The 26,885-nt window shown below is 39.7% G+C and overlaps 1 protein-coding gene across 1 annotated transcript; it reads right to left on the reverse strand.

Moving 5' to 3' along the window:
• On the reverse strand, positions 1 to 26,885 carry sh3yl1 (SH3 and SYLF domain containing 1; the record flags this gene model as incomplete). Its single annotated transcript, XM_080421989.1, has 8 exons — positions 1 to 3,437; positions 10,267 to 10,299; positions 16,481 to 16,531; positions 16,750 to 16,797; positions 16,896 to 16,986; positions 20,833 to 20,977; positions 23,395 to 23,523; positions 26,782 to 26,885. The coding sequence occupies 8 exons, from the start codon at positions 26,883 to 26,885 to the stop codon at positions 3,193 to 3,195; spliced, it is 846 nt and encodes a 281-aa protein (XP_080278115.1). The 3' UTR covers positions 1 to 3,192.

Below are 26,885 nucleotides of genomic sequence, written 5' to 3' on the forward strand. Positions count from 1 at the left end.
TTAAATAGGATATAGATTTATTCATTTAATGCCCAAACCATTTTGTATATAAAAAACACAAGGCACAGTGTGATTATTCATCTAAATGAATCCTTCATCTTTGTTCTAAGAGCTCACATAGAACCTAAATACAAAGAACCTAAATACATCCTCCTTAAAACTCCCCAAGAACCTAAATACATCCTCCTTAAAACTCACCAAGAACCTAAATACATCCTCCTTAAAACTCACCAAGAACCTAAATACATCCTCCTTAAAAGTGAACACCCATATTGTTTTTAAACTTTTAAAACATGAAAGCATAGATACACATCGTCATAGATACACATCGTCATAGATACACATCGTCACACAAGAGGATCTCAAAGGATTTATGAAATCACACACACACATAATTAGGAGAAATATGAGATTCAACATATTCAACATCTGTAATAAAGGCTGTTTTCAGTGTTTTGTTTACAACAGATCACACTGATTGATAGAATTGATTCATTAACCACTTAAACCAGTGGTTCTCAACCAGCGGTCCGGGGACCACCAGTGGTCCTTGAGGGGGTTCCAGGGGGTCCCAAGCCAAATTAATAGTTAGGAACCAAATGGACCCTTATGTGTCTCTAACTCTGAGAGTGTACAAATGGAGTTCCATTTGTACACTCTCAGAGTTACATGAACACTAATGATGGTGATACAGTGTAGATTGGGACCCCTAAGAAATCTAAATGGTTGAGTCCCTGGTATATCTTTTCAAATGGGGGTCCGTGGGCTATTATGTGTCAATTTGGGGGTCTTTGACACAAAAAAGGTTGAAAACCACTGACTTAAACCCTGTAGTGCTGTTGTCGGGCGGAAACCACGTACCTCATTATTTCATATTTCCTAAATTAATGTCCTACTTTGTCAGACTACTGCGTCACAAAAAAAATAGTAAAAAATAGCCGATCTACAAGCTCACAATGCGTCGAGATGCGACCCGCTGTGAGCTTGTAGATCGGCTATTTTTTTACTATTTTGGGAAACAAATATTGAAGTGAAAGATGTTAAGTGTGTCAGTGGGTTTTATAAATATTGAACCAATGAAAAGTATTAATGAGCGAGTGATTTAAATAATAAATACATGGGATCCATTGGAACACAGGCTATTTTTTTCCCTGAAAACTAACAGTGTTGGACATTATATCGTCTGTCGGGTAGAAACCTCTACGTTACTTTTCACGATTCAAATTCAAAAGCAGCAAAAGCAGCAGATCTACAAGCTAGATCTTGTAGATCTGCTACTTTTGTGTGACGCTGTAGTATGATCGAGTAGGGCGATAATTTACCAAAAAACACAAAAAGGTTTAAATATGGAAAACGGTTTCTGCCCGACAACATGGATATACCTAGCTGACCCTCTGTACCAAATCTCTCTGCAGAAAAAATAGCAGATCTACAAGCTCACAACGTCGTTGCGTTGAGAGGCGTTGTGAGCTTGTAGATTTGCCCCAGAACAAGGACACTAGGGTTCATGTGGTTCATAGATTGATTATAGGTAGGGTACAGTAGCTCTATATAGTGATAGTACTCACTGCTATAGAGTGTTAGTTTAGTAACAGGACTCTCCATGTCACTCCAATTTCAGCCAATCAGGAGAGAGTACCCATGTATCAGCTTCAAATTGACAGCGTACCAGTCACAGACGTATAAAGGTAGACGCCTCCTTCGGCTCTGAGGCGTTGGTATCTCAGGCGCCATTTTAGAGGAGGCAAGCTTCCGCGTGTGTCACAGAAGGGGGGGCGTTCGGTAGGCCAATCAGAGGCAGGTAAGAGGCAGCTGTGATTGGCCAGTTGTCAACGCGCTGTGATTGGCCAGTAGTCACTTTGAATGGTAGCTTTCCTACTCTAAAATGGCGACCGCGATACCAGTCGCTCCAACGGAACTGCAGAGACCAATGAGGTGTCTAGCTTTCTATGTCTATGGTTCCAGTTCCAACGTGGACTCTGCTTATTCCCTGTGTGAGTTCTCTCGACCTGAACATGTATTTTGTGTTTATTAAAGAGCTGGAGAGACATGGAGACTCCTGTTACCGAACAAACACTCTACAGCAATGATTACTGTCAGAATATAGAGATATTTAACACTTATATCAACAACAACAAAATTATATCACTTATTCTACCTTTAAGGATTGTTTTGTGACCTTCTTTCTGTAACTAGTGAACCTCACCCTGACGGCTGTGACAGCTGAGGGAGCAGTAAAGTGCAATGTAATCTAATCTATAATGTAATTTAATACAATTTAATGTAATCTAATGCCATCTAAAAAGTAATCTGAACCAGAGTAACAAACACCTCATGCACCGTCTGAATAAAAAGATTCAACTGTTTTACCAAAACACAACCTGCTCGCGTGTGTGTGTGTGTGTGTGTGTGTGTGTGTGTGTGTGTGTGTGTGTGTGTGTGTGTGTGTGTGTGTGTGTGTGTGTGTGTGTGTGTGTGTAATGCATGCATCTTTAAACATCAGAATACCCTATAGAAAAAACAGAATGTCTATATATTTATATACGTCTTATTTTTCTGTAAAAATAAATACAAGTATGTTTATGTGTCTTGTATGTGTGTGCGTGTGCATATGTGTGCGCACGCGTGTGCTAGTGCATGTCTGTGTGCATTCACCTGTGTGTGCGCTTGCGTACGTGCGTGTGCATGTGCATAGTTGCATGTGTGTTTATGTGTGTTTATGTGTGTACGTACATGCATATTATGCATGTGTGCGTGTGTGTTTGTTTGTATTACTACACTTGTGAGGACTAAATAGAATAAGAGAGATGGACATTGTAAACAAAACAAAATGGTTTTTTTATGGTTAAAAAAACGTTTTTTTAGAGATCCATTTAGTATTAGAAAAAAGATTGATGTTAGGTTTAGGATTAGACATTTAGAAGTTAGTTTTAGGGATTAGAGATAAGAGTTATGCGCGATTCACACTTTCAGTTGCGTGCTGGCGCCGCGCACCGAAAAATAGCCGATCTACAAGCTCAGTGAGCTTGTAGATCTGCTATTTTTCAACCTTTCAACTTTTCCGCTTTACGCTTCCGGTAAAACAGAAAATCAAAGTGCCAAAAATCGTCGTCCTAAAAACTGTTGACGTCCTCACAAGTATATAAAGACAAACGTGTGTGTGTGTGTGCGTTCGTGCGCGCGCGGGCGTGTTCAGCCGTACGAGACGAAGTTGGCGGGGAAGATGCCGACGCGGCCGTCCTGCGTCTGCCCCTCCCACCAGTCGTACTGGGACGGCGTCTGGGTGAGCACGGTGATGGAGTCGCCCGCGCTGAAGCTCAGGTCTCCGGGCTGCTGCCCCTGGAAGGGGTGGGCCGCGCGGACCACCAGACGCCCGCTGGCCCCGCCCACCGCCGCCACCGTGGCGGCTGCCGCGGCCGCCGTTGCCACGCCCCCACCTGGGAAAACAACACAAACGACAACAACTAAACATTAACCCTTTAAAACCTGGGAAATCATCATGTGGCATTTTAGACTTTAGATACATATATAAATGATATACATGGTCTCTGTACATGTCCAAAACTGGTGCTATTCAGGATTAAAATAAACTCAATAGCAAAAATAGCAGATCTACAAGCTCAAAACGCCTCGCTTCGCGCCACGTTTCGAGCTTGCAGATCTGCTACTTTTTTTTTTTTTACTTTGTCTTTATTTTTCAGACGAGAACAAAACATACATTCAGATGACAGAAAAGGAAAAGGAAAACAGAAAAAAGTACAATACAGTAAAAGAAATAAAAAAGGGAAGAAAAAACTGGGGGGGTATACACTATTTACTCTTATACAAACACCATTACTACCAACGTTTCTCAAATATCTCTGCTTTAGTCCTCAGATTATAAGTCATTTTTTCCATAAGACATATTTCTTCAATAATATCAAACCAATGCTCCTCTCTAGGAGGATCTGTTTTAAAGCCTTTTCCTTGTGATGGCTTTTTTAGCCGCCAGGTGTCAAGATTTTGAACATGTAAAACGTCCTCATGTCCTATTATGTCCTCTGTCTATTATGTCCTCTGTTTATTATGTCTATTATGTCTATTATGTCCTCTGTCTATTATGTCTATTATGTCCTCTGTCTATTATGTCTATTATGTCTATTATGTCCTCTGTCTATTATGTCTATTATGTCTATTATGTCTATTATGTCTATTATGTCCTCTGTTTATTATGTCTATTATGTCTATTATGTCCTCTGTCTATTATGTCTATTATGTCTATTATGTCCTCTGTCTATTATGTCTATTATGTCTATTATGTCCTCTGTCTATTATGTCTATTATGTCCTCTGTCTATTATGTCTATTATGTCTATTATGTCCTCTGTTTATTATGTCTATTATGTCTATTATGTCCTCTGTCTATTATGTCTATTATGTCTATTATGTCCTCTGTCTATTATGTCTATTATGTCTATTATGTCTATTATGTCTATTATGTCCTCTGTCTATTATGTCTATTATGTCTATTATGTCCTCTGTCTATTATGTCTATTATGTCCTCTGTCTATTATGTCTATTATGTCCTCTGTCTATTATGTCTATTATGTCCTCTGTCTATTATGTCTATTATGTCTATTATGTCCTCTGTCTATTATGTCTATTATGTCCTCTGTCTATTATGTCTATTATGTCCTCTGTCTATTATGTCTATTATGTCTATTATGTCCTCTATCTATTATGTCTATTATGTCTATTATGTCCTCTGTCTATTATGTCTATTATGTCCTCTGTCTATTATGTCTATTATGTCCTATTATGTCCTATTATGTCCTCTGTCTATTATGTCTATTATGTCCTCTGTCTATTATGTCTATTATGTCCTCTGTCTATTATGTCTATTATGTCTATTATGTCCTCTGTCTATTATGTCTATTATGTCCTCTGTCTATTATGTCTATTATGTCCTATTATGTCCTATTATGTCCTCTGTCTATTATGTCTATTATGTCCTCTGTCTATTATGTCTATTATGTCTATTATGTCCTCTGTCTATTATGTCTATTATGTCCTCTGTCTATTATGTCTATTATGTCCTCTGTCTATTATGTCTATTATGTCTATTATGTCCTCTGTCTATTATGTCTATTATGTCTATTATGTCTATTATGTCTATTATGTCCTCTGTCTATTATGTCTATTATGTCTATTATGTCCTCTGTCTATTATGTCTATTATGTCCTCTGTCTATTATGTCTATTATGTCTATTATGTCCTCTGTCTATTATGTCTATTATGTCCTCTGTCTATTATGTCTATTATGTCCTCTGTCTATTATGTCTATTATGTCTATTATGTCCTCTGTCTATTATGTCTATTATGTCCTCTGTCTATTATGTCTATTATGTCCTATTATGTCCTATTATGTCCTCTGTCTATTATGTCTATTATGTCCTCTGTCTATTATGTCTATTATGTCCTCTGTCTATTATGTCTATTATGTCTATTATGTCCTCTGTCTATTATGTCTATTATGTCCTCTGTCTATTATGTCTATTATGTCCTATTATGTCCTATTATGTCCTCTGTCTATTATGTCTATTATGTCCTCTGTCTATTATGTCTATTATGTCTATTATGTCCTCTGTCTATTATGTCTATTATGTCCTCTGTCTATTATGTCTATTATGTCCTCTGTCTATTATGTCTATTATGTCTATTATGTCCTCTGTCTATTATGTCTATTATGTCCTCTGTCTATTATGTCTATTATGTCTATTATGTCCTCTGTCTATTATGTCTATTATGTCCTCTGTCTATTATGTCTATTATGTCCTCTGTCTATTATGTCTATTATGTCTATTATGTCCTCTGTCTATTATGTCTATTATGTCTATTATGTCCTCTGTCTATTATGTCTATTATGTCCTCTGTCTATTATGTCTATTATGTCCTCTGTCTATTATGTCTATTATGTCTATTATGTCCTCTGTCTATTATGTCTATTATGTCCTCTATCTATTATGTCTATTATGTCTATTATGTCCTCTGTCTATTATGTCTATTATGTCCTCTGTCTATTATGTCTATTATGTCTATTATGTCTATTATGTCTATTATGTCTATTATGTCCTCTGTCTATTATGTCTATTATGTCCTCTATCTATTATGTCTATTATGTCTATTATGTCCTCTGTCTATTATGTCCTCTGTCTATTATGTCTATTATGTCTATTATGTCTATTATGTCCTCTGTCTATTATGTCTATTATGTCCTCTATCTATTATGTCTATTATGTCTATTATGTCCTCTGTCTATTATGTCTATTATGTCTATTATGTCCTCTGTCTATTATGTCCTCTGTCTATTATGTCCTCTGTCTATTATGTCTATTATGTCTATTATGTCTATTATGTCTATTATGTCTATTATGTCCTCTGTCTATTATGTCTATTATGTCCTCTATCTATTATGTCTATTATGTCTATTATGTCCTCTGTCTATTATGTCTATTATGTCCTCTGTCTATTATGTCTATTATGTCTATTATGTCTATTATGTCCTCTGTCTATTATGTCCTCTGTCTATTATGTCTATTATGTCCTCTGTCTATTATGTCTATTATGTCCTATTATGTCCTATTATGTCCTATTATGTCCTCTGTCTATTATGTCTATTATGTCCTCTGTCTATTATGTCTATTATGTCTATTATGTCTATTATGTCCTCTATCTATTATGTCTATTATGTCTATTATGTCCTCTGTCTATTATGTCTATTATGTCCTCTGTCTATTATGTCTATTATGTCTATTATGTCCTCTGTCTATTATGTCTATTATGTCTATTATGTCTATTATGTCTATTATGTCCTCTATCTATTATGTCTATTATGTCTATTATGTCCTCTGTCTATTATGTCTATTATGTCTATTATGTCCTCTGTCTATTATGTCTATTATGTCCTCTGTCTATTATGTCCTCTGTCTATTATGTCTATTATGTCCTCTGTCTATTATGTCTATTATGTCTATTATGTCTATTATGTCTATTATGTCTATTATGTCCTCTATCTATTATGTCTATTATGTCTATTATGTCCTCTGTCTATTATGTCTATTATGTCTATTATGTCCTCTGTCTATTATGTCTATTATGTCCTCTGTCTATTATGTCCTCTGTCTATTATGTCTATTATGTCCTCTGTCTATTATGTCTATTATGTCCTCTGTCTATTATGTCTATTATGTCCTCTGTCTATTATGTCTATTATGTCCTCTGTCTATTATGTCTATTATGTCTATTATGTCCTCTGTCTATTATGTCTATTATGTCCTCTGTCTATTATGTCTATTATGTCTATTATGTCCTCTGTCTATTATGTCTATTATGTCCTCTATCTATTATGTCCTCTATCTATTATGTCCTCTGTCTATTATGTCTATTATGTCCTCTGTCTATTATGTCTATTATGTCTATTATGTCTATTATGTCTATTATGTCCTCTGTCTATTATGTCTATTATGTCCTCTATCTATTATGTCCTCTGTCTATTATGTCTATTATGTCCTCTGTCTATTATGTCTATTATGTCTATTATGTCTATTATGTCTATTATGTCCTCTGTCTATTATGTCTATTATGTCCTCTATCTATTATGTCCTCTGTCTATTATGTCTATTATGTCCTCTGTCTATTATGTCTATTATGTCTATTATGTCTATTATGTCCTCTGTCTATTATGTCTATTATGTCCTCTGTCTATTATGTCTATTATGTCTATTATGTCTATTATGTCCTCTGTCTATTATGTCCTCTGTCTATTATGTCTATTATGTCCTCTGTCTATTATGTCTATTATGTCTATTATGTCTATTATGTCCTCTGTCTATTATGTCTATTATGTCCTCTGTCTATTATGTCTATTATGTCTATTATGTCTATTATGTCCTCTGTCTATTATGTCCTCTGTCTATTATGTCTATTATGTCCTCTGTCTATTATGTCCTCTGTCTATTATGTCTATTATGTCTATTATGTCCTCTGTCTATTATGTCTATTATGTCCTCTGTCTATTATGTCTATTATGTCCTCTGTCTATTATGTCTATTATGTCTATTATGTCTATTATGTCTATTATGTCCTCTGTCTATTATGTCTATTATGTCCTATCATGTCCTCTGTCTATTATGTCTATTATGTCCTCTGTCTATTATGTCCTCTGTCTATTATGTCTATTATGTCTATTATGTCCTCTGTCTATTATGTCTATTATGTCCTCTGTCTATTATGTCTATTATGTCTATTATGTCCTCTGTCTATTATGTCTATTATGTCTATTATGTCCTCTGTCTATTATGTCTATTATGTCCTATCATGTCCTCTGTCTATTATGTCTATTATGTCCTCTGTCTATTATGTCTATTATGTCCTCTGTCTATTATGTCTATTATGTCTATTATGTCCTATTATGTCCTCTGGTGTCAATCCCAGATATAGAATCCGGGCATCACAGACGATCTTGTAACCCATTACTTCCTCCAAAACCCGGAGAACACCGTCCCAGAACGACTGTATTTTCTTACACGACCAGAATATATGTGAGTGATCGGTGCGTTCAGACGCCCACACTGTCTCCTACAATACTGATGCTTACTCAGTTCTTTACTTTTGATTTTAGGTGTAATAAAAAAGCGTATTAAATTCTTCCACCCAAATTCCCTCCATTGTTTAGAGTTTGTTGAAGATTGTTGTGTTGTACAGATCTGCTACTTTTGATGCTTCTGTGTGACGCTGTAGGATGATCAGGTAGGGCCTGACTATATTTAACACTTATTTGAACAAAGAAGTATCGCTAACAGCAGCACATAGAATGTAATGTAATGTAAGGCTAACAGACTAGTTCTGGGTTGTTCTTTTAGAACAAGTGTGAACGATATGCATGGACGTCTTGCTTGGCCAAGCGTCAAAGAAAGACTTTCTGCTAGTTTACTTCCATATGTTCATAGAGTCATTAACACCTTGTTTACTTCCACATGTTCATAGAGTCATTAACACCTTGTTTACTTCCACATGTTCATAGAGTCATTAACACCTTGTTTACTTCCACATGTTCAGAGTCACTAACACCTTGTTTACTTCCACATGTTCATAGAGTCATTAACACCTTGTTTACTTCCATATGTTCATAGAGTCACTAACACCTTGTTTACTTCCACATGTTCATAGAGTCATTAACACCTTGTTTACTTCCACATGTTCATAGAGTCACTAACACCTTGTTTACTTCCACATGTTCATAGAGTCATTAACACCTTGTGTGACAAAACCGTAAATCTACGTGAAATCAATTTTTTTTTGTCCCACACAGGAGGGGCTAGCGCAGCTCTGGAATCACCCACGGTGATTCTGAGAAGGAAAGGACAGATGGATCACTGTGCCAAAAAAACATGGCTCACCGACCGCTTCCGTTCCATCTCCTTGCAAAAAAACTCTGTAACCCCGAAACTTTTTTCCGGTGGGGAAAACGAGTCATTTTCGATGCACGATCACTCCGCCATTGTGACTCGCGTGAGAGATGTTATCGTTCCAGGCGTTAGCCAGGACCACCCTGCACGCATGCATTGTTTTTCATGGATTGCTCGTGGTGGAGTCTAGAGCTTTAAATAGCGCAGCGGTGAGATTTCTGACACCGAACATAATATTATTATAAAATTCTGGCACCGAATGTGTTAACATCCAGACTCCATTCTCTTTGTATAATAATATAAGTTGCTGCTCAGAGATTCACACAGACTCCACTGGTGGAGCGTGTGATGGACAGATAACTTTACCTCTACCCAAGAAACCAAAACCATGAAGAGAGATGCTTTTTAAAGGTCGATTGTACTTTGGAGAATAGTCTTCCAAGTGAGATTCGTAACAGCAGAGAAAAAGACAGTTTTAAAAGGAAACTTTGACTTCATATACCGTACTGCTGTACACTCAAAACATACAGTAACATCTATTCTTACATACCAGATTGATAGAGCTCCTTTTTAAATCCCTGTCGGTATCTCTTTTTATGTGATTATCGACTTTTGTAAAATGTATTATTTCGTTTTTGCTGTTTTTTTTATTATTTCTTTGTAATACTCTGTGATATGTTGAATGTTTTTGTTAATATATTTTAATGTTTTGGACCCCAGGAAGACGTCAGCTAACGGGGATCCGTTTAAATACGTAAACAAATAAACAGCACCTTTAAATAGTACAGATGTATAAACTCTGTTGTGTAATGATGACTCACCGTAACTATGAACGGCTCCGGAATCATATGCAACTGAAACACACACACACACACACGCACGCACGCACACGCACACGCACACACACACACACACACACACACACACACACACACACACACACACACGTGTTAGAATATACATTTGACTGAAGCACAGCTCACAGCAGAACCAGAATCATCTTTGTCGTCAAATTAAACAGGTGTTAAGAAGTGTGTGAAATGTATTGATGTACAAGCTCTATAGCTGAGGGGGGGGGGGCATGTACATGAGATAAAGTAAGAGGGCGGGGGGACGTTTAAACCAGTGCTTCTCAAACTTTTTCATGCCAGGGACCCCCAAATTGATATATATTTGGCCGCGGACCCCCATCTGAAAATATGCTGTACCAGGCACTCCCAAAGATTGTGTTAAAATGTTCACTTTAAAAGACATTTATTCAAAGATTTGCACAAGCCCAAGCACTTGTAGATCTGCTATTTTTGAGTATAGTATATACTTATAGTATAAGTATAAAAGGTTAAAATGATTGTGATGCTATATTCACACATTTCGCTGGGGACCCCCTGGAACCCCCTCAAGGAGCCCTGGGGGTCCCCGGACCCCACTATGAGAACCAATGGTTTAAACGGAGTGTCAGATTGAACCACAACCAAAGGGCTTTATCTTTCACAGGTAAAACCTCGTGGCAGAGCCACAGGAGAAGTAACATCCATGATTTATTTTGGGGGCCTACTCTGTGTGGAGTTTGCATGTTCTCCCTGTGTCTCCTAGGGTAGTTAATACCCTCACAAAAACATGTAGTAATTCTGGTCTCTATACCGCCTCCCCCATGACAGCCAGGGTGCCTGATGGAGGGGAAGGGAACTGGTTGGAATAACGTGTTCCTTCCACGCGCTACGTCCTACCGGGGAAACTCTCCCCTGTCAGGTGACAAGAAGGTCAGTTGGCTCTCATGCACTGAAGGAAGCATGAGCTCGGCCCTGGCCTCCCTAGGCTGGTGAGGGGAGTGTAGCGCCCAGGATCAGTTAGAAAATTGGCACCGGGTGAAAAATAAGGGGTTACAAAATAAAAAACACATTTAGAACGATTTATATTGGGCTTTTTTTTTATAACTTTGTTGATAGGATAGTAGCTTGACAGGAAATGGCGAGTGACATGCAGCAAAGGCCGTCGGGAGCGGGACTCGAACCCACGACGCGCCGTCAGGCTACTTTGGAGCCTATAGGTGCCCGGACCGCCACATGGAGAGCCTTAATCCATCCATCCCACACTACCCAGAACACACATTTGAAATATGTATTTATGTCCTCATAAACACAAGTACAGGATGTACAAAGGACATAAACACTGCCAGTGCAGTCAGATAAAGGGGAAACAGCCAGTTACAAACAGTGGTGGAAAAAGTACTCAAATTCTTTACTTAAGTAAAAGTACCAATACTGCAATATAAAAATACTCTGTTACAAGTAAAAGTCCAGAATTAAAAATGTACTTTAGTAAAAGTACAAAAGTATTGGCATCAAAATGTACTTAAAGTACCAAAAGTAAAAGTACTAAATATTTGAAAATAGCCGATCTACAAGCTCACAACGCGTCGCGATGCGACGTGTTGTGAGCTTGTAGATCTGCTATTTTCAAATAGCCTAGGTTTAAAATAGGTTTAAAGTGGTTAATGTATGTTTCATTATATCATAATTTATATCTGAAAAGTAACTAGTAACTAAAGTTTTCAAGTAAATGTAGTGGAGTAAAAGTACAATATTTGCCTCTGAGATGTAGTGGAGTAGAAGTAAAAGTATTGGAAATTGGAAATACTCAAGTAAAGTACAAATACCTCAAAATTGTACTTAAGTACAGTACTTAAGTAAATGTACTTAGTTACTTTCCACCACTGGTTACAAAGTGCATGTAAAGCAGAGCATTGTTACATACAAAACAAAAGATGACATACTTGTCGAACACAGCGGACAACAATCATGGTTAAAGGAAGCAACACCTCCTCCACATTGAGCGTCTTCCTATAACAGCTGATACTGAGCAGTACCGTGCTAAGTTTAGCCCTCCTTTTGGAGAGGCCGGCCATTTGAAGGCCCCTTACAACCAACTTGTGTCCTATAGCAGTGGCGGAACAACTCAAAGCCGGGCCGGGAGGCACAGCACAGTGATCAGGCCCCCCCTTTTTGGGCGGATTCGGTCACTTTTTGGGGGGCTTTTTGTCACTTTATTTCGGTTTTAGGGTTAGGGTAGGGTTATGTTGTGTAATTATAATTTTTGCCTGAATTTACCGATTTATTATCTGACGGCCCTCCAGGGTCGCGGGCCCGGAGGCGGCCGCCTCCCTGGACGCTCCGCCACTGTCCTATAGGCTACTAAAGATAAAAACCATAAGTTTACATCTGTAGACTAGCTGAGAGATGGTCTGCTCTAGCTGAGGATATTTTAGCACTTTGGTTAGGAGGCTTCCTCTAAGCTGTAATCAAAAGTACAGCTGACATCTCTCTCTCTCTCTCACACACACACACACACACACACACACACACACACACACACACACACACACACACACACACACACACACACACACACACACACACACACACACACACACACACACACACACACACACACACACACACAATATGTATTTATGTCCACATAAACAGAAGTACAAGAACACCTTGTGCAACGAAGGACATACACAGTGCCAGTGCAGTCAGACAATAGGAGAACAGCCAGTTACAAAGTGCCTATGAGGCAGAACATTGTTACATAGTTGACTTGTCAGACACATCAGACATAAATCATGGGTAAAGGAAACAGTCTCCTCCACATGGAGCAGACTTCATATAACAGCTGATAGTGAGCAGTACCATGCTAACTGTTTGGCCCTCCTTTTGGAGAGGCCGGCCATTTGAATACACACACACTCTGAGTGTACACATGGAACCAAACGGACCCTTACGGGTCTGTAACTCTGAGAGTGAACACATGGAACCAAACGGACCCTTACAGGTCTGTAACTCTGAGTGTACACATGGAACCAAACGGACCCTTACGGGTCTGTAACTCTGAGAGTGAACACATGGAACCAAACGGACCCTTACAGGTCTGTAACTCTGAGAGTGAACACATGGAACCAAACGGACCCTTACAGGTCTGTAACTCTGAGAGTGTACACATGGAACCAAATGGACCCTTACAGGTCTGTAACTCTGAGAGTGTACACATGGAACCAAACGGACCCTTACGGGTCTGTAACTCTGAGAGTGAACACATGGAACCAAACGGACCCTTACGGGTCTGTAACTCTGAGAGTGAACACATGGAACCAAACGGACCCTTACAGGTCTGTAACTCTGAGAGTGTACACATGGAACCAAAAGGACCCTTACAGGTCTGTAACTCTGAGAGTGTACACATGGAACCAAATGGACCCTTACAGGTCTGTAACTCTGAGAGTGTACACATGGAACCAAATGGACCCTTACAGGTCTGTAACTCTGAGAGTGTACACATGGAACCAAATGGACCCTTACAGGTCTTTAACTCTGAGAGTGTACACATGGAACCAAATGGACCCTTACAGGTCTGTAACTCTGAGAGTGTACACATGGAACCAAATGGACCCTTACAGGTCTGTGACTCTGAGAGTGTACACATGGAACCAAATGGACCCTTACAGGTATGTAACTCTGAGAGTGTACACATGGAACCAAATGAACCCTTACAGGTCTGTAACTCTGAGAGTGTACACATGGAACCAAATGGACCCTTACAGGTCTGTAACTCTGAGAGTGTAACAAATGAAACCAAATGGACCCTTACGGGTCTGTAACTCTGAGATTATTTTCTAATTATTTGTATACATTTTAAAACTTGTGAAAGGGACATTCTGCATAATAACTACTTTTATTTTTTAAGTATATTTTGATGACAATACTTTTTTAATACTTTTACTCAAGTGCATTTTTGAATACCGGACTTTTACTTGTAACAGAGTATTTCTTCATTGCAGTATTGATACTTTTACTTGTACACACGTGAGTACTTCTTCCACCACTTTAATTGCAACTCATTCACTCCATGTTATATAAAAGGTGGATTACAATTAATGATATGCTTGTGGGCTTGTAGATCTGCTATTTACACTGTTTGTGAAATCTTTCCCCCTGGAGATTAAAACATCTCACTGACTTTACTTCAACACTAGAGGGAGCCACAACCTCAACTGTCACTTTCTCTTACTCAGTCACTCAGTCACACACACACACACACACACACACACACACACACACACACACACACACACACACACACACACACACACACACACACACACACACACACACACACACACACACACACACACACACACACAGTCAGAAACCTCTTATCTCTGTATTTTAACCTTTTTCGTAAATTAATGCCGTACTTCGCCATTATATATCACACAAAAGTAGCAAAAATAGCAGATCTACAAGCTCAAAACGCGTCTCAGTGCGACACGTTTTGAACTTGTAGTTCTGCTATTTTTGCTATTTTTGAATTAGAATCCTGTAAAGTAAAATGTTTACTTCATTTCAAATGCATTTAGTTATACTTATGTTAACTTTATGAACTTAAATACAAATACTTTGGACATAAAAAAGACAATACTAGTCATTAAGCTACTAATATAGAGCTTAATGACTAATGAAGTCATTAAAGCGGGTCATGTTTGCATGTTTAGAATCATAACAGCTGAAATCAATAATATAATCACTATTCTGATATTAACCTGCGGGCCACATTAAGTGAAGGTGGGGGCTGCATTAAGTGAAGGTGGGGGCTGCATTAAGTGAAGGTGGGGGCTGCATTAAGTGAAGGTGGGGGCTGCATTAAGTGAAGGTGGGGGCTGCATTAAGTGAAGGTGGGGGCTGCATTAAGTGAAGGTGGGGGCTGCATTAAGTGAAGGTGGGGGCTGCATTAAGTGAAGGTGGGGGCTGCATTAAGTGAAGGTGGGGGCTGCATTAAGTGAAGGTGGGGGCCGCATGTGGCCCATGTATGAGTTAAAGGTTTTTTGTTTTTTGTTTTAGTCGTTCAGTAACAGGGTTCTCCTCGTCTCTCCATCTCTTTAGTTAACAGTGAATGCATTTTCTGGTCAGGATGCCAATTTCATCCAATCAGAAGAGAGAACTCATACAGGATACATTAAGCGGAATTGAAAGTGATGAAACAAACTAAAGTAAAACATGTCCAGACAGGATTGGAAATATTTAAAATGTAAAGGTGATGAATTGGTTCTCCGTCCTGAAATTGGTGACGACCAAACATTTTAATTTATATTTATTAAAGAGCTGGAGAGACATGGAGACTTCTGTTACTGAACAATACTCTATAGTAATGATTACTGTCACAATATAGAGCTATTTAACACTGTTACTGAACAAACACTCTATAACAATGATTACTGTCACAATATAGAGCTATTTAACACTGTTACTGAACAATACTCTATAACAATTATTACTGTCACAATATAGAGCTATAACATTTATTTTGTTTAACCAGAACATATCTCTTACATTCCTTTACATGAACAGTTCCTCTAGAGAAGTACAGTATTATATTATGTAACATATTCAGGTATGAATAAATAGTAAATGATTGATTATGTATTCATGTAGAAACACTACTTTTACTGGACATGAAATCTATTTACTGCTGCCCTGTGTGTGTGTGTGTGTGTGTGTGTGTGTGTGTGTGTGTGTGTGTGTGTGTGTGTGTGTGTGTGTGTGTGTGTGTGTGTGTGTTACTGTTGACATAGTTGAATGTACCTTCGTCAAGGACGCACAGTAGCTTTCACACACAGTAGCTGTGTGTGTGTGTGTGTGTGTGTGTGTGTGTGTGTGTGTGTGTGTGTGTGTGTGTGTGTGTGTGTGTGTGTGTGTGTGTGTGTGTGTGTGTGTGTGTGTGTGTGTGTGAGATGTGTGCGCGTGTTGCATTGTGTGTGTTGGCTCTGGGTTGAGCTACTTGTAATGAAAACATTTCTACTGTTAATAGATCACACTCACACACACACACAATACATCACCCTGACACACACACAGGTATGGTGTGTATTACTATACTTGTGAGGACCGTTTAGGACAGGGATATGTGTATATGCGTATGTGCGTGCATGCGGTTGTAAGAGATGAAACAATGGTGAGAAGGAGCAGAGAGAAGACTCACCTTGACTGACAGTTTTAATGGTGGAGAGACTTGGATACAGAGCTGGTTTACCTGAGAGAGAGAGAGACACACACACACACACACACACACACACACACACACACACACACACACACACACACACACACACACACACACACACACACACACACACACACACACACACACACACACACACACACACACACACACACACACACACACACACACGGTAAAAGGAGTAAACGTCTATCATTCACCTATAAGTCACCATGTGAATGTAGTGTTACCATGGTCAGCATTGTAGCTGCTGGCTGCAGCCTGTATCATCATCCTGGCTGCATGGTCACACATTAAGGTCAAACATTTGGTCAAACCACTTCACCTTTAAGTCAACATGTGAATATGTGAATATGTAAATACTGGGTGTTTGTACCTTTGTCAGGATTGCTGGCTGCTGTCTGCATCATCATCCTGACAGCAGGCTGAGACACTGGAGCTTTAGGTCTGACTGGAGGACCTGATGACTGAGGAGAGAGGAGAGGAGAGGAGAGGAGAGAAGAGAAGAGAAGAGAAGAGAGAATGGGAGGAGATTCGCTCAATATCTCACTTATGGGAGAGCGCCCCCTGGCCCCCTGGGCTGTACCCAAACGTTCGAAGGTTCGGACCTTCGTTCGTTATTTCGGTATTCGAATCTTAATTAATGAGTTCGAACCTCTGCTTTTTAATATATATATATATATATATATATATATATATATATATATATATATATATATATATGTATATATATATATATATATATATATAAAATAAAATAAAAATCTTAAAATATATATCAGAATGTGATTTATATCAGAATATCACAGTACTACGTTGTGTTTACAATAATTTGAACTGCACTGCTCTGCTGCCAGCGGCACCGGTTTAAAAAAAAAGAAAAGACGCACCGACATTCCATAGGCTAAATCAATGCATTTTGTGATCGCATCGCACAGAGGCTGCTCTACACACTCACACAGACACAAGCACGCAGAGATGTAGCTATTTTATGGATAGATATATTAGATGTCATTAATTTATTTACCGCAATATTTCACCCGCGGTTTATCCGACATTAATTAATAATTATATTTGATTGGCCCGAATCCACCCAAACCGCAGTTAACTGCGGCAACCGCGGCTAAAACTAGTGTTCTTGGCACACAACATGAAGAGAGTGTAGCAGAGGTGAGGGCCGACTCGGTCGGCAAGACTTTTTTTTTTGGTTCGTCACGAGACGAGAGTGACGAAAGTGAGACATTTTATTTTAAAAGTCGTTGTTTGTTAACCGTTTCAAGCTGCCACGCCCTGCCATACTTATGTTTTATAGTTGTTGTTTAATGTAACTAACAGCCCTGTGCAGAATATTGTCTGTCGTATTGTTAGATATTGGCCAAAAAGAGAGTGAGTTGTCTGGAGAGAAAAAAAAAGACACTGTGACAATTAATGCGCCTGTTTTATTTTTCTGTTACATGAATGAAGGCTTTCAAGGGAGGCTATTGATCTGCATTGCTTGTACGAACGACTTCAGCAATAAATCCTAAACTTTAGGTAATATCTTGTCTTGTTTGATCCTTAAATCCTATATAATACATCATGGGCATTATGAAACAACTTTTTTTTAAACCAATAGACTATGCAATGTCGGCTCTATAATGAATTGCATTCAATCCATCGTTGTATTCATTAACACATTGGGTGCCAGAGGTTTATTAAAATATTATACATTGAGTGCCTGCATTTCTTCCATCCACTTGCGTTATACGTTTCGTGCTGTAGAAGCCCCGACGCGGAAGTGCATGTAAACAAAGCGTGCATGCGAGACGGCGGAGGGTCCCGACTAACGCCTGGAACAATAATATTTCCAACGCGATCCTCCATTGCAGCGTGATCGCCGATCGAAAACGGCTCGTTTCCACCACGTTAAAAAGAAATGGAGATATTAAGCTTTTAGTCAAGGAGATAACATTGAAAACGCCGACCGGAAGGATTTTTGACATGGAGCCACATCCAGCCTCTTCTTCTCAGAAACTCCTTGGGTGATGTCAAAGTTTCGTTTTAGCGCCCCACGTGGGCCACTCGTATAAAAATAGAATTGGGTCAAAAACGGTCCGGACCGTTTTCGGCACTTCTCGTTTGGATCCTCAAAAACGGTCCGGACCGTTTATGGCACTCGATGTGTTAATTAATAAATAAAACGATGGTTGTATTACTTAATTAATAAATAAAACGAACGATGGTTCGACTTTCGAACCATCGTTTTGTTAATTAATTGATTAAAAACGATGGTTTGACGTTTCGAACCACCATTTCATTAATTAAATAATTAAATACGATGGTTCGAACGTCCGTTCGAAATTCCTCGCCGAAGTTCGAATCCTAAAAACAGGGTTTGGGTACAGCCCTATGACGAGTTCGAGTGAACTCGAATGGATCCGAGTGCAGCCGACCAAAATGGAACGGCAGCCATTGTTTTCTGTGCGCTGTTTTTGGTTTTGGTTTTAAAACTTGAAAACGCTCTCAAACTTCTTTTTTGAGGCACGGAATTTAATTTTAAGATATCGTTTGGATAGAATTTAGTTGTTTAACTTCATATATGTGGTCAATTAATCATGACAGAGCCTATTTTAAAAAAAAAATCAGAGAACCGGCAGGGGCGGGCAGTGACACGCATGTATCCGAATAAGGCAACCTATTTTGGGCATGGCCGTCTCAAAAGTCCCGTTGCGTCACATTAGTCTGGAGGTGGTAAAAATGAACTGCTTGATTGGCTGAAGGGGAACAACTGCTGATTGGCTGAAGGGGTTGTCAGTCGACGGTATTACTCCCGCCCAACTCCAGCCCACAGTCAAAAACACACACAGGTTCTCATGTCAGACTCCTTCCTGAAATCAAATGGAAATGAGATTTTCCGGAGGGAGGGGCTTTACCCATAGAGTATAATATAACTAGAGGGCGGATTGCCCCGCCCCCAGCTATTCATTTCAATTAAAGTGCTCAGTGGCGTTTTGAAGCACCCGGAAGCCTGCCGGAAGTAGAATTATTGAGACGTTTTTGAGACGTTTGGAGCAGCCATAGAGTTATGAGCATGCACACTAGTGTCCTTTTTGCGTCCTACGTCACAACCTACCTCCATGAACGAGCCCGTGTTTATATTTATTTATTAAATACACTCGCGATGCATATATGTAAATGAATATGTATTTATGTATAATATGTTTACATATTCATATTATATATATTTATATATATAAATATCTCAGTATTTTTTGCTCGTGCATGCATTTCTCCCCGCCTGCAGCTCCAGCTTTGGCCACTAGGGTGGCAGCTTCAATGTTTCTCAGCAACTCCGGGGGCCTGGCTTTACCAGGCTAACCATAGATAGCACCCAGCAGTGTTGTGATAAACCTTTACCAGGCTAACCATAGATAGCACCCAGCAGTGTTGTGATAAACCTGGCTTTACCAGGCTAACCATAGATAGCACCCAGCAGTGTTGTGATAAACCTGGCTTTACCAGGCTAACCATAGATAGCACCCAGCAGTGTTGTGATAAACCTGGCTTTACCAGGCTAACCATAGATAGCACCCAGCAGTGTTGTGATAAACCTGCTCTTATAGTGTGGAACTATACTGCTCTTAAGTATAATAATTAATGAAGTATAATAAAGTAATTCAGTGTGTTCCTTCCAGCTGTTAAAACACTACTTTATCAGTCAGATGTGTAGGCCTCAGTGTGTGTTTGTATGTGTGTACCTTGGCTCTCGTGTGTGCGTGCGTGCGTGCGTGCGTGCGTGCGTGCGTGCGTGTGTGTGTGTGTCCAGTCAGAAGTGTAGGGTGTGTGTGTGTGTGTGTGTGTGTGTGTGTGTGTGTGTGTGTGTGTGTGTGTGTGTGTGTGTGTGTGTGTGTGTGTGTGTGTGTGTGTGTGTGTGTGCGTGCGTGCGTGCGTGCGTGCGTGCGTGCGTGCGTGTCCAGTCAGAAGTGTAGGGTGTGTGTGTGTGTGTGTGTGTGTGTGTGTGTGTGTGTGTGTGTGTGTGTGTGTGTGTGTGTGTGTGTGTGTGTGTGTGTGTGTGCGTGCGTGCGTGCGTGCGTGCGTGCGTGTCCAGTCAGAAGTGTAGGGTGTGTGTGTGTGTGTGTGTGTGTGTGTGTGTGCGGGTGCGTGTCCAGTCAGAAGTGTAGGGTGTGTGTGTGCGTGTGTGCGTGTGTGTGCGTGTGTGCGTGTGTGTGTGCGTGCGTGCATGTGTGTGTGTTTATATGTGTGTACCTTGGCCCTCATGTGTTTGTTAGTCCAGTCAGATGTGTAGGCCTCAGTGTGTGTCTCTATGTGTGTACCTTGGCTCTCATGTGTTTGTTAGTCCAGTCAGATGTGTAGGCCTCAGTGTAGGCCTCCAGGATGTGGTACAGGTCGTGGGCCTCCGGGGGGGGCTCTACGTCCCCGTTCAAAATGGCCGACGCCCTGATCTCCTGAGAGTAGAACCTGTAAAACGCGCGCACACACACACACACACACACACACACACACACACACACACACACACAATCAATGAGTTGACAATGGATTTAGGGGGCGTGTTTGTTTTTTTGTTTGAGTTGAATTTAAAAATGATACAAAGATTCAGTAAAATGTGAAGAATGCCTAAAAACCCTCCAGGAGCTTGAGAAGTGGCGTTCTCTGTTAATATTAGTACATGCATAGGATAAAACTACATCAATGTGGAATATACCGGTACACAATTATTACAAATATAAAAATAGATGTCATACAGATGACAAGACGAAAAAAGAAAAAAAAAAAACCAGCTAAAACATATCGCAACAATAAAGGAACAAAAAGTAAACCTCTAGGGAAATGATTGAAAGGAGCAGGTTCATTAGGCAGACCATATGGAAAGTATTTGGTGGTTAAAGGTACGGTAAGTGATATCCTTTTTTTTTTTTGGTTAAAAGGTTAAAGTACTATATTCTGATAGATATATGTTGTTCCAGGGACCCCCAGAAGCAAAGATTTTAGTTACAAATGTTCGCTTTAAAACATAAGGTTCGCACACATTTTCACGATTTTTCATAAATAGCAGATCTACAAGCTCATAGCGCGGTGCCACACTATGAGCTTGTAGATCTGCTATTTTTGAATAGCCAAAGTGTAAAATAATGCTTTTTAGCTCAAATCAAAAAATGACACAGATGTGTTCCAGGTCTTCATGGGTTAACCAAAGTAAATCACTTACTCTACCTCTAAGAGAAGCCATTTCAGAACCTTCTAGAATTGTTGAGAAGACAACTCCCACAGATGTAACGGCAGAGAATTCCATATTTCAGACCCTCTGAAGCCTATATTAAACTGAGTTTGAGACGTACGTCCTTGGGGGGGTCTGAGGTTATTTGAGCTACGCGTTGAGTCGTTATGGACCTGAACATTATACTCATAGATATGATGACAAAAGGAGTGTCTGATCAACATCAACATCATTATGTAAACATTGAATCAAAGCAACATAAGAACTGGAGGTGAAACACAAAAGTCTGAGTAGTCGTTAAAATGACCCCTTGAAGTCCTAATTTACACTTTGTCTAACAACTTAGTTGCACAGAAAATAGCAGAAAATAGCCGATCTACAAGCTCTCATAACGCGACATGCATTAGTGTGAAGTGCAACGCTGCACCTTACAGAACGACTATGTCTGTCTTTAGTTTGAACCCATTAAGACCGGGAACACATCTGTGTCATTTTGAGATTTCTTCGGGCTATTAAAAAATGTTGCACCGAGTGCCGCGCTATGAGCTTGTAGATTTGGCACCGAGTGCAGCTCTATGAGCTTGTAGATCTGCTATTTTGGGGAAAAATCGTGAAAATGTGTGCAAATCTTTGAACATGTATTTTTAACCCAAATCTTTGAACATGTATTTTTAACCCAAATCTTTGAACATGTATTTTTAACCCAAATCTTTGAATATGTATTTTTAACCCAAATCGTTGCTTCTGGGGGATTCTACAAATGTCTTCTAAATCCTGACAGTTTTTTGAAAAAACGTATGTTGCTATAATATCAGTGGTGCTCAAACTTCTTCACGTCAAGGACCACCCAATATGATATGTATTTGGCCGCAGACCCCCATCTCAAAATATGTTGTTCCAGGGACCCCCCAGAAGCAAAGATTTGAGTTAAAAATGTTCGCTTAAAATATATATATATATATATATATATATATATATATATATATATATACAAAGATTTGCACACATTTTCCCGATTAAAACAAATAAATAGCAGATCTACAAGCTCATAGCGCGGCACTCGGTGCCGCGCTATGAGCTTGTAGATCTGCTATTTTTGAATAGCCAAATAAATCTTCAAAAAGGACACACAGCTGCGTTGCCGGTCTAGATGGATTAATGGAGTTTCTATGTGTTTCACAAATGGGGGCATGTCTACCCCTAGGGGTACGTGGAGGTACTACAGGAGGCTAGATGAGAAAGTGCAATGCGACATGTTGTATATCTGCTATTTTCTGTGACAGTTTTCCTCAACAGTACAGATTCTGGGGTTTAAGACTTTCATTGAACGGGGTCCCCCAGGGCTCTATCCTTGGTCCCCCCAACCCCCCCCCCCCCCCCCCTCAGCAACAAATGTCTTCGTCAAAAATAGCCGATCTGCTTGACGCTCGGCTATACTTGCTATATGTTCACCTTCCGTATCTTGCAGAATGTAGCTTTGTTTTTCGCCAGCACACACACACACACACACACACACACACACACACACACACACACACACACACACACACACACACACACACACACACACACACACACACACACACACACACACACACACACACACACACACACACACACACACACACACACACACACACAGGTGGGGGTGTCATACTTGCGGTTGGTGTCTTTGCGTTCTATGAGGTAGGAGCCCTCCAGAGAGACCCCAGCGAACAGACCTCTGGACTTACAGTACGTAAACACTGCTGCTGTGCTGCGTAACACCACGTCAGCCTCTACGTTCCTGATGACAGAGAGACAGAGAGACATAGAGAGAGAGAGAGACAGAGAGAGACAGAGAGAGACAGAGAGAGACATAGAGAGACATAGAGAGACATAGAGAGACATAGAGAGACATAGAGAGAGAGAGACAGAGACATAGAGAGACATAGAGAGACATAGAGAGACATAGAGAGACATAGAGAGAGAGAGACATAGAGACATAGAGAGACATAGAGAGAGAGAGAGAGACAGAGAGACATAGAGAGACATAGAGACATAGAGAGACAGAGAGAGACATAGAGAGAGAGAGACATAGAGACATAGAGAGACATAGAGAGACATAGAGAGACATAGAGAGACAGAGAGAGAGAGAGAGACAGAGAGACATAGAGAGACAGAGAGAGAGAGAGAGACAGAGAGACAGAGAGAGACAGAGAGAGAGAGAGAGACAGAGAGCGAGACACAGAGACAGAGAGAGAGATAGAGAGAGAGAGACAGAGAGACAGAGAGAGAGACAGAGACAGAGACACAGAGACAGAGAGAGAGAGACAGAGAGAGAGAGAGAGAGAGACAGAGAGACAGAGAGAGAGAGAGAGAGACAGGGAGAAAGGGAAGTGTTGATTGATTATAGTTTCAATAGTTCTATTTCACACTAGCTTTAGCTGTGTAAACATGTTTCTCATACCAATTAATTAAATTCAAAGACACTTTGAATTATAATTGAATTGCGAGACAGACAGACAGACAGACAGACAGACAGACAGACAGACAGACAGACAGACAGACAGACAGACAGACAGACGGGATTAAACTGTGTTTACACAGTACAATGAGGAATCGTTTGAAAAGACAGACACACACAGAAAGACAGACAGACAAGTTGCAGGCAGGCAAGCAGGCAGACAGACAGACATAATATACAAGCAGTAAGACAGACAGACAGACAGACAGACAGTATGTTTAGGATACTTGGATCAGACAGACAGACAGACAGACAGACAGACAGACAGACAGACAGACAGACAGACAGACGGTGACATCGGCGCTAATTTCCTTGAGCGCCGCCACCTGAGCTGTCACTCAAGCGTCTAATCCCGCCCACGCGCTCAAACCTGTCCAACTGCCTGATAATTACAATGACCTCGTTAAGTCATTACCATGTTTCTAAAAATACACACACACACACCCTGCTATACACACACACACACACACACACACACAGCTATAAACTAAACACACACACACACCCCCTGCTATAAACACACAAACACACATGCAAACACACACCTTGCCATAAACACATCATAAATTGATACCTCAATACCAATAAAATAAATATGATATAATTTAATTCAAAGCCCGTAAAAAAGAGGTGTGTGCATGCGTGTGTGTGTGTGTGTGTGTGTGTGTGTGTGTGTGTGTGTGTGTGTGTGTGTGTGTGTGTGTGTGTGTGTGTGTGTGTGTGTGTGTGTGTGTGTCTATCCTCAAGGCATCATTCCACTTCCATGCCATAAACAACAATTAAGCTGCAAGTTCTCACTTCCACACACACGCACACTACACTACACACACTCTCACTGGCTCTGTCAACAGCATTGACAGTTTTAACAGTTTGTCTGACTCAGCGTGTCTGTGACTCAATCAGAGGGTGGGCGTGTGTGTGAGAGAGTGTGTGTGTGTGTGTGTGTGTGTGTGTGTGTGTGTGTGTGTGTGTGTGTGTGTGTGTGTGTGTGTGTGTGTGTGTGTGTGTGTGTGTGTGTGTGTGTGTGTGTTAGGGGCTTTCATTCTCACGTCTGTTCTTTTCCTCCTTTATGGATCAGGCCCACTTGAAAGTCTGAAAAAGTGTTTGCAGCTTGTATTTTTATAAACATATATAGAGCCCGGGATTCGAACCTGGGTCTCCTGCATGGAAAGCCAACATCGTAACCGCTAGACTAAAGAGAATTCTTTCTAATTTGACATTTGACATAATTTGACAATTTTCACGACATTCAGTGCACGTTTGAGTATCATGACACTCCACGATGAGCAGTAGTAGAGAAAAAACTAACTTTGTATCGGTTATAATAGACGATTTTCACTCTTAAACGGGCTCCCATTATGCCAACGGAGGGGGTCGACAGACTGGACGACACGGGACTCTCTGGAATAACTCAACGTCCCTTTCACTGATGGTGAGTGATTAGCGACACATCAAAGATAACACTTAAAATGGGCGGATCTCTCCTTTAAGCCGTCAGAATTGACCGAAAATGACTTTGGAACATTCCTTTTAAAAAACACCATCCATTCCAACCTAGCCATTTTTAAATGTATATAATGTTTTTATATAAAATATTGTATGCAGTAAAACTTAATTCAAACACAGCTGAAGTCTATTAATAGACTATTATTAGTCTATTAATAGACTATAATTAGTCTATTAATAGACTATTATTAGTCTATTAATAGACTATAATTAGTCTATTAATAGACTATTATTAGTCTATTAATAGACTATAATTAGTCTATTAATAGACTATTATTAGTCTATTAATAGACTATAATTAGTCTATTAATAGACTATTATTAGTCTATTAATAGACTATAATTAGTCTATGAATAGACTATTATTAGTCTATTAATAGACTATTATTAGTCTATTAATAGACTATTATTAGTCTATTAATAGACTATTATTAGTCTATGAATAGACTATTATTAGTCTATGAATAGACTATTATTAGTCTATTAATAGACTAATATTAGTCTATTAATAGACTATTATTAGTCTATTAATAGACTATAATTAGTCTATGAATAGACTATTATTAGTCTATTAATAGACTATTATTAGTCTATTAATAGACTATTATTAGTCTATTAATAGACTATTATTAGTCTATGAATAGACTATTATTAGTCTATGAATAGACTATTATTAGTCTATTAATAGACTATTATTAGTCTATTATGCGACGGCCAGGGCCAAGCAACAAAAAAAAGATAATCTGAAACACAATTGTATACGATATAGAGGGGGTCCCTGCTTCTCTCAGCTATAGGGGGTCCTTGGCCTGAAAAATGTTGAAGACCCCTGGTTTAGATCAAGCCTGGTCATATCTGGAGAAAGGAGACGCATGGCAGAGCATTCCATAAACTTCTGCTTCAGAGCTTTGTCACTATTCACCAACAGGAGGCGCTGTAGTAGACTGGCCCCATGAAGTGAACGGAGGTGACGCAACTCTCCTCGTTTGGCTTTGTGCATTTCTACATAGTTCTGGACAACAGCTGATCCGACCGACTTCCCTCTCCACATGTCTCTGCCTCTGTCTCTGCCTCTTCCCTCTCCACATGTCTCTGCCTCTGGTGCTCGGAGACACGCACGTCATGTTTGAAGTCCAT

This window comes from Gymnoscopelus braueri (genome assembly GCF_963280865.1).
Source record: "Gymnoscopelus braueri genome assembly, chromosome: 24".
Taxonomy (NCBI): Eukaryota; Metazoa; Chordata; class Actinopteri; order Myctophiformes; family Myctophidae; genus Gymnoscopelus; species Gymnoscopelus braueri.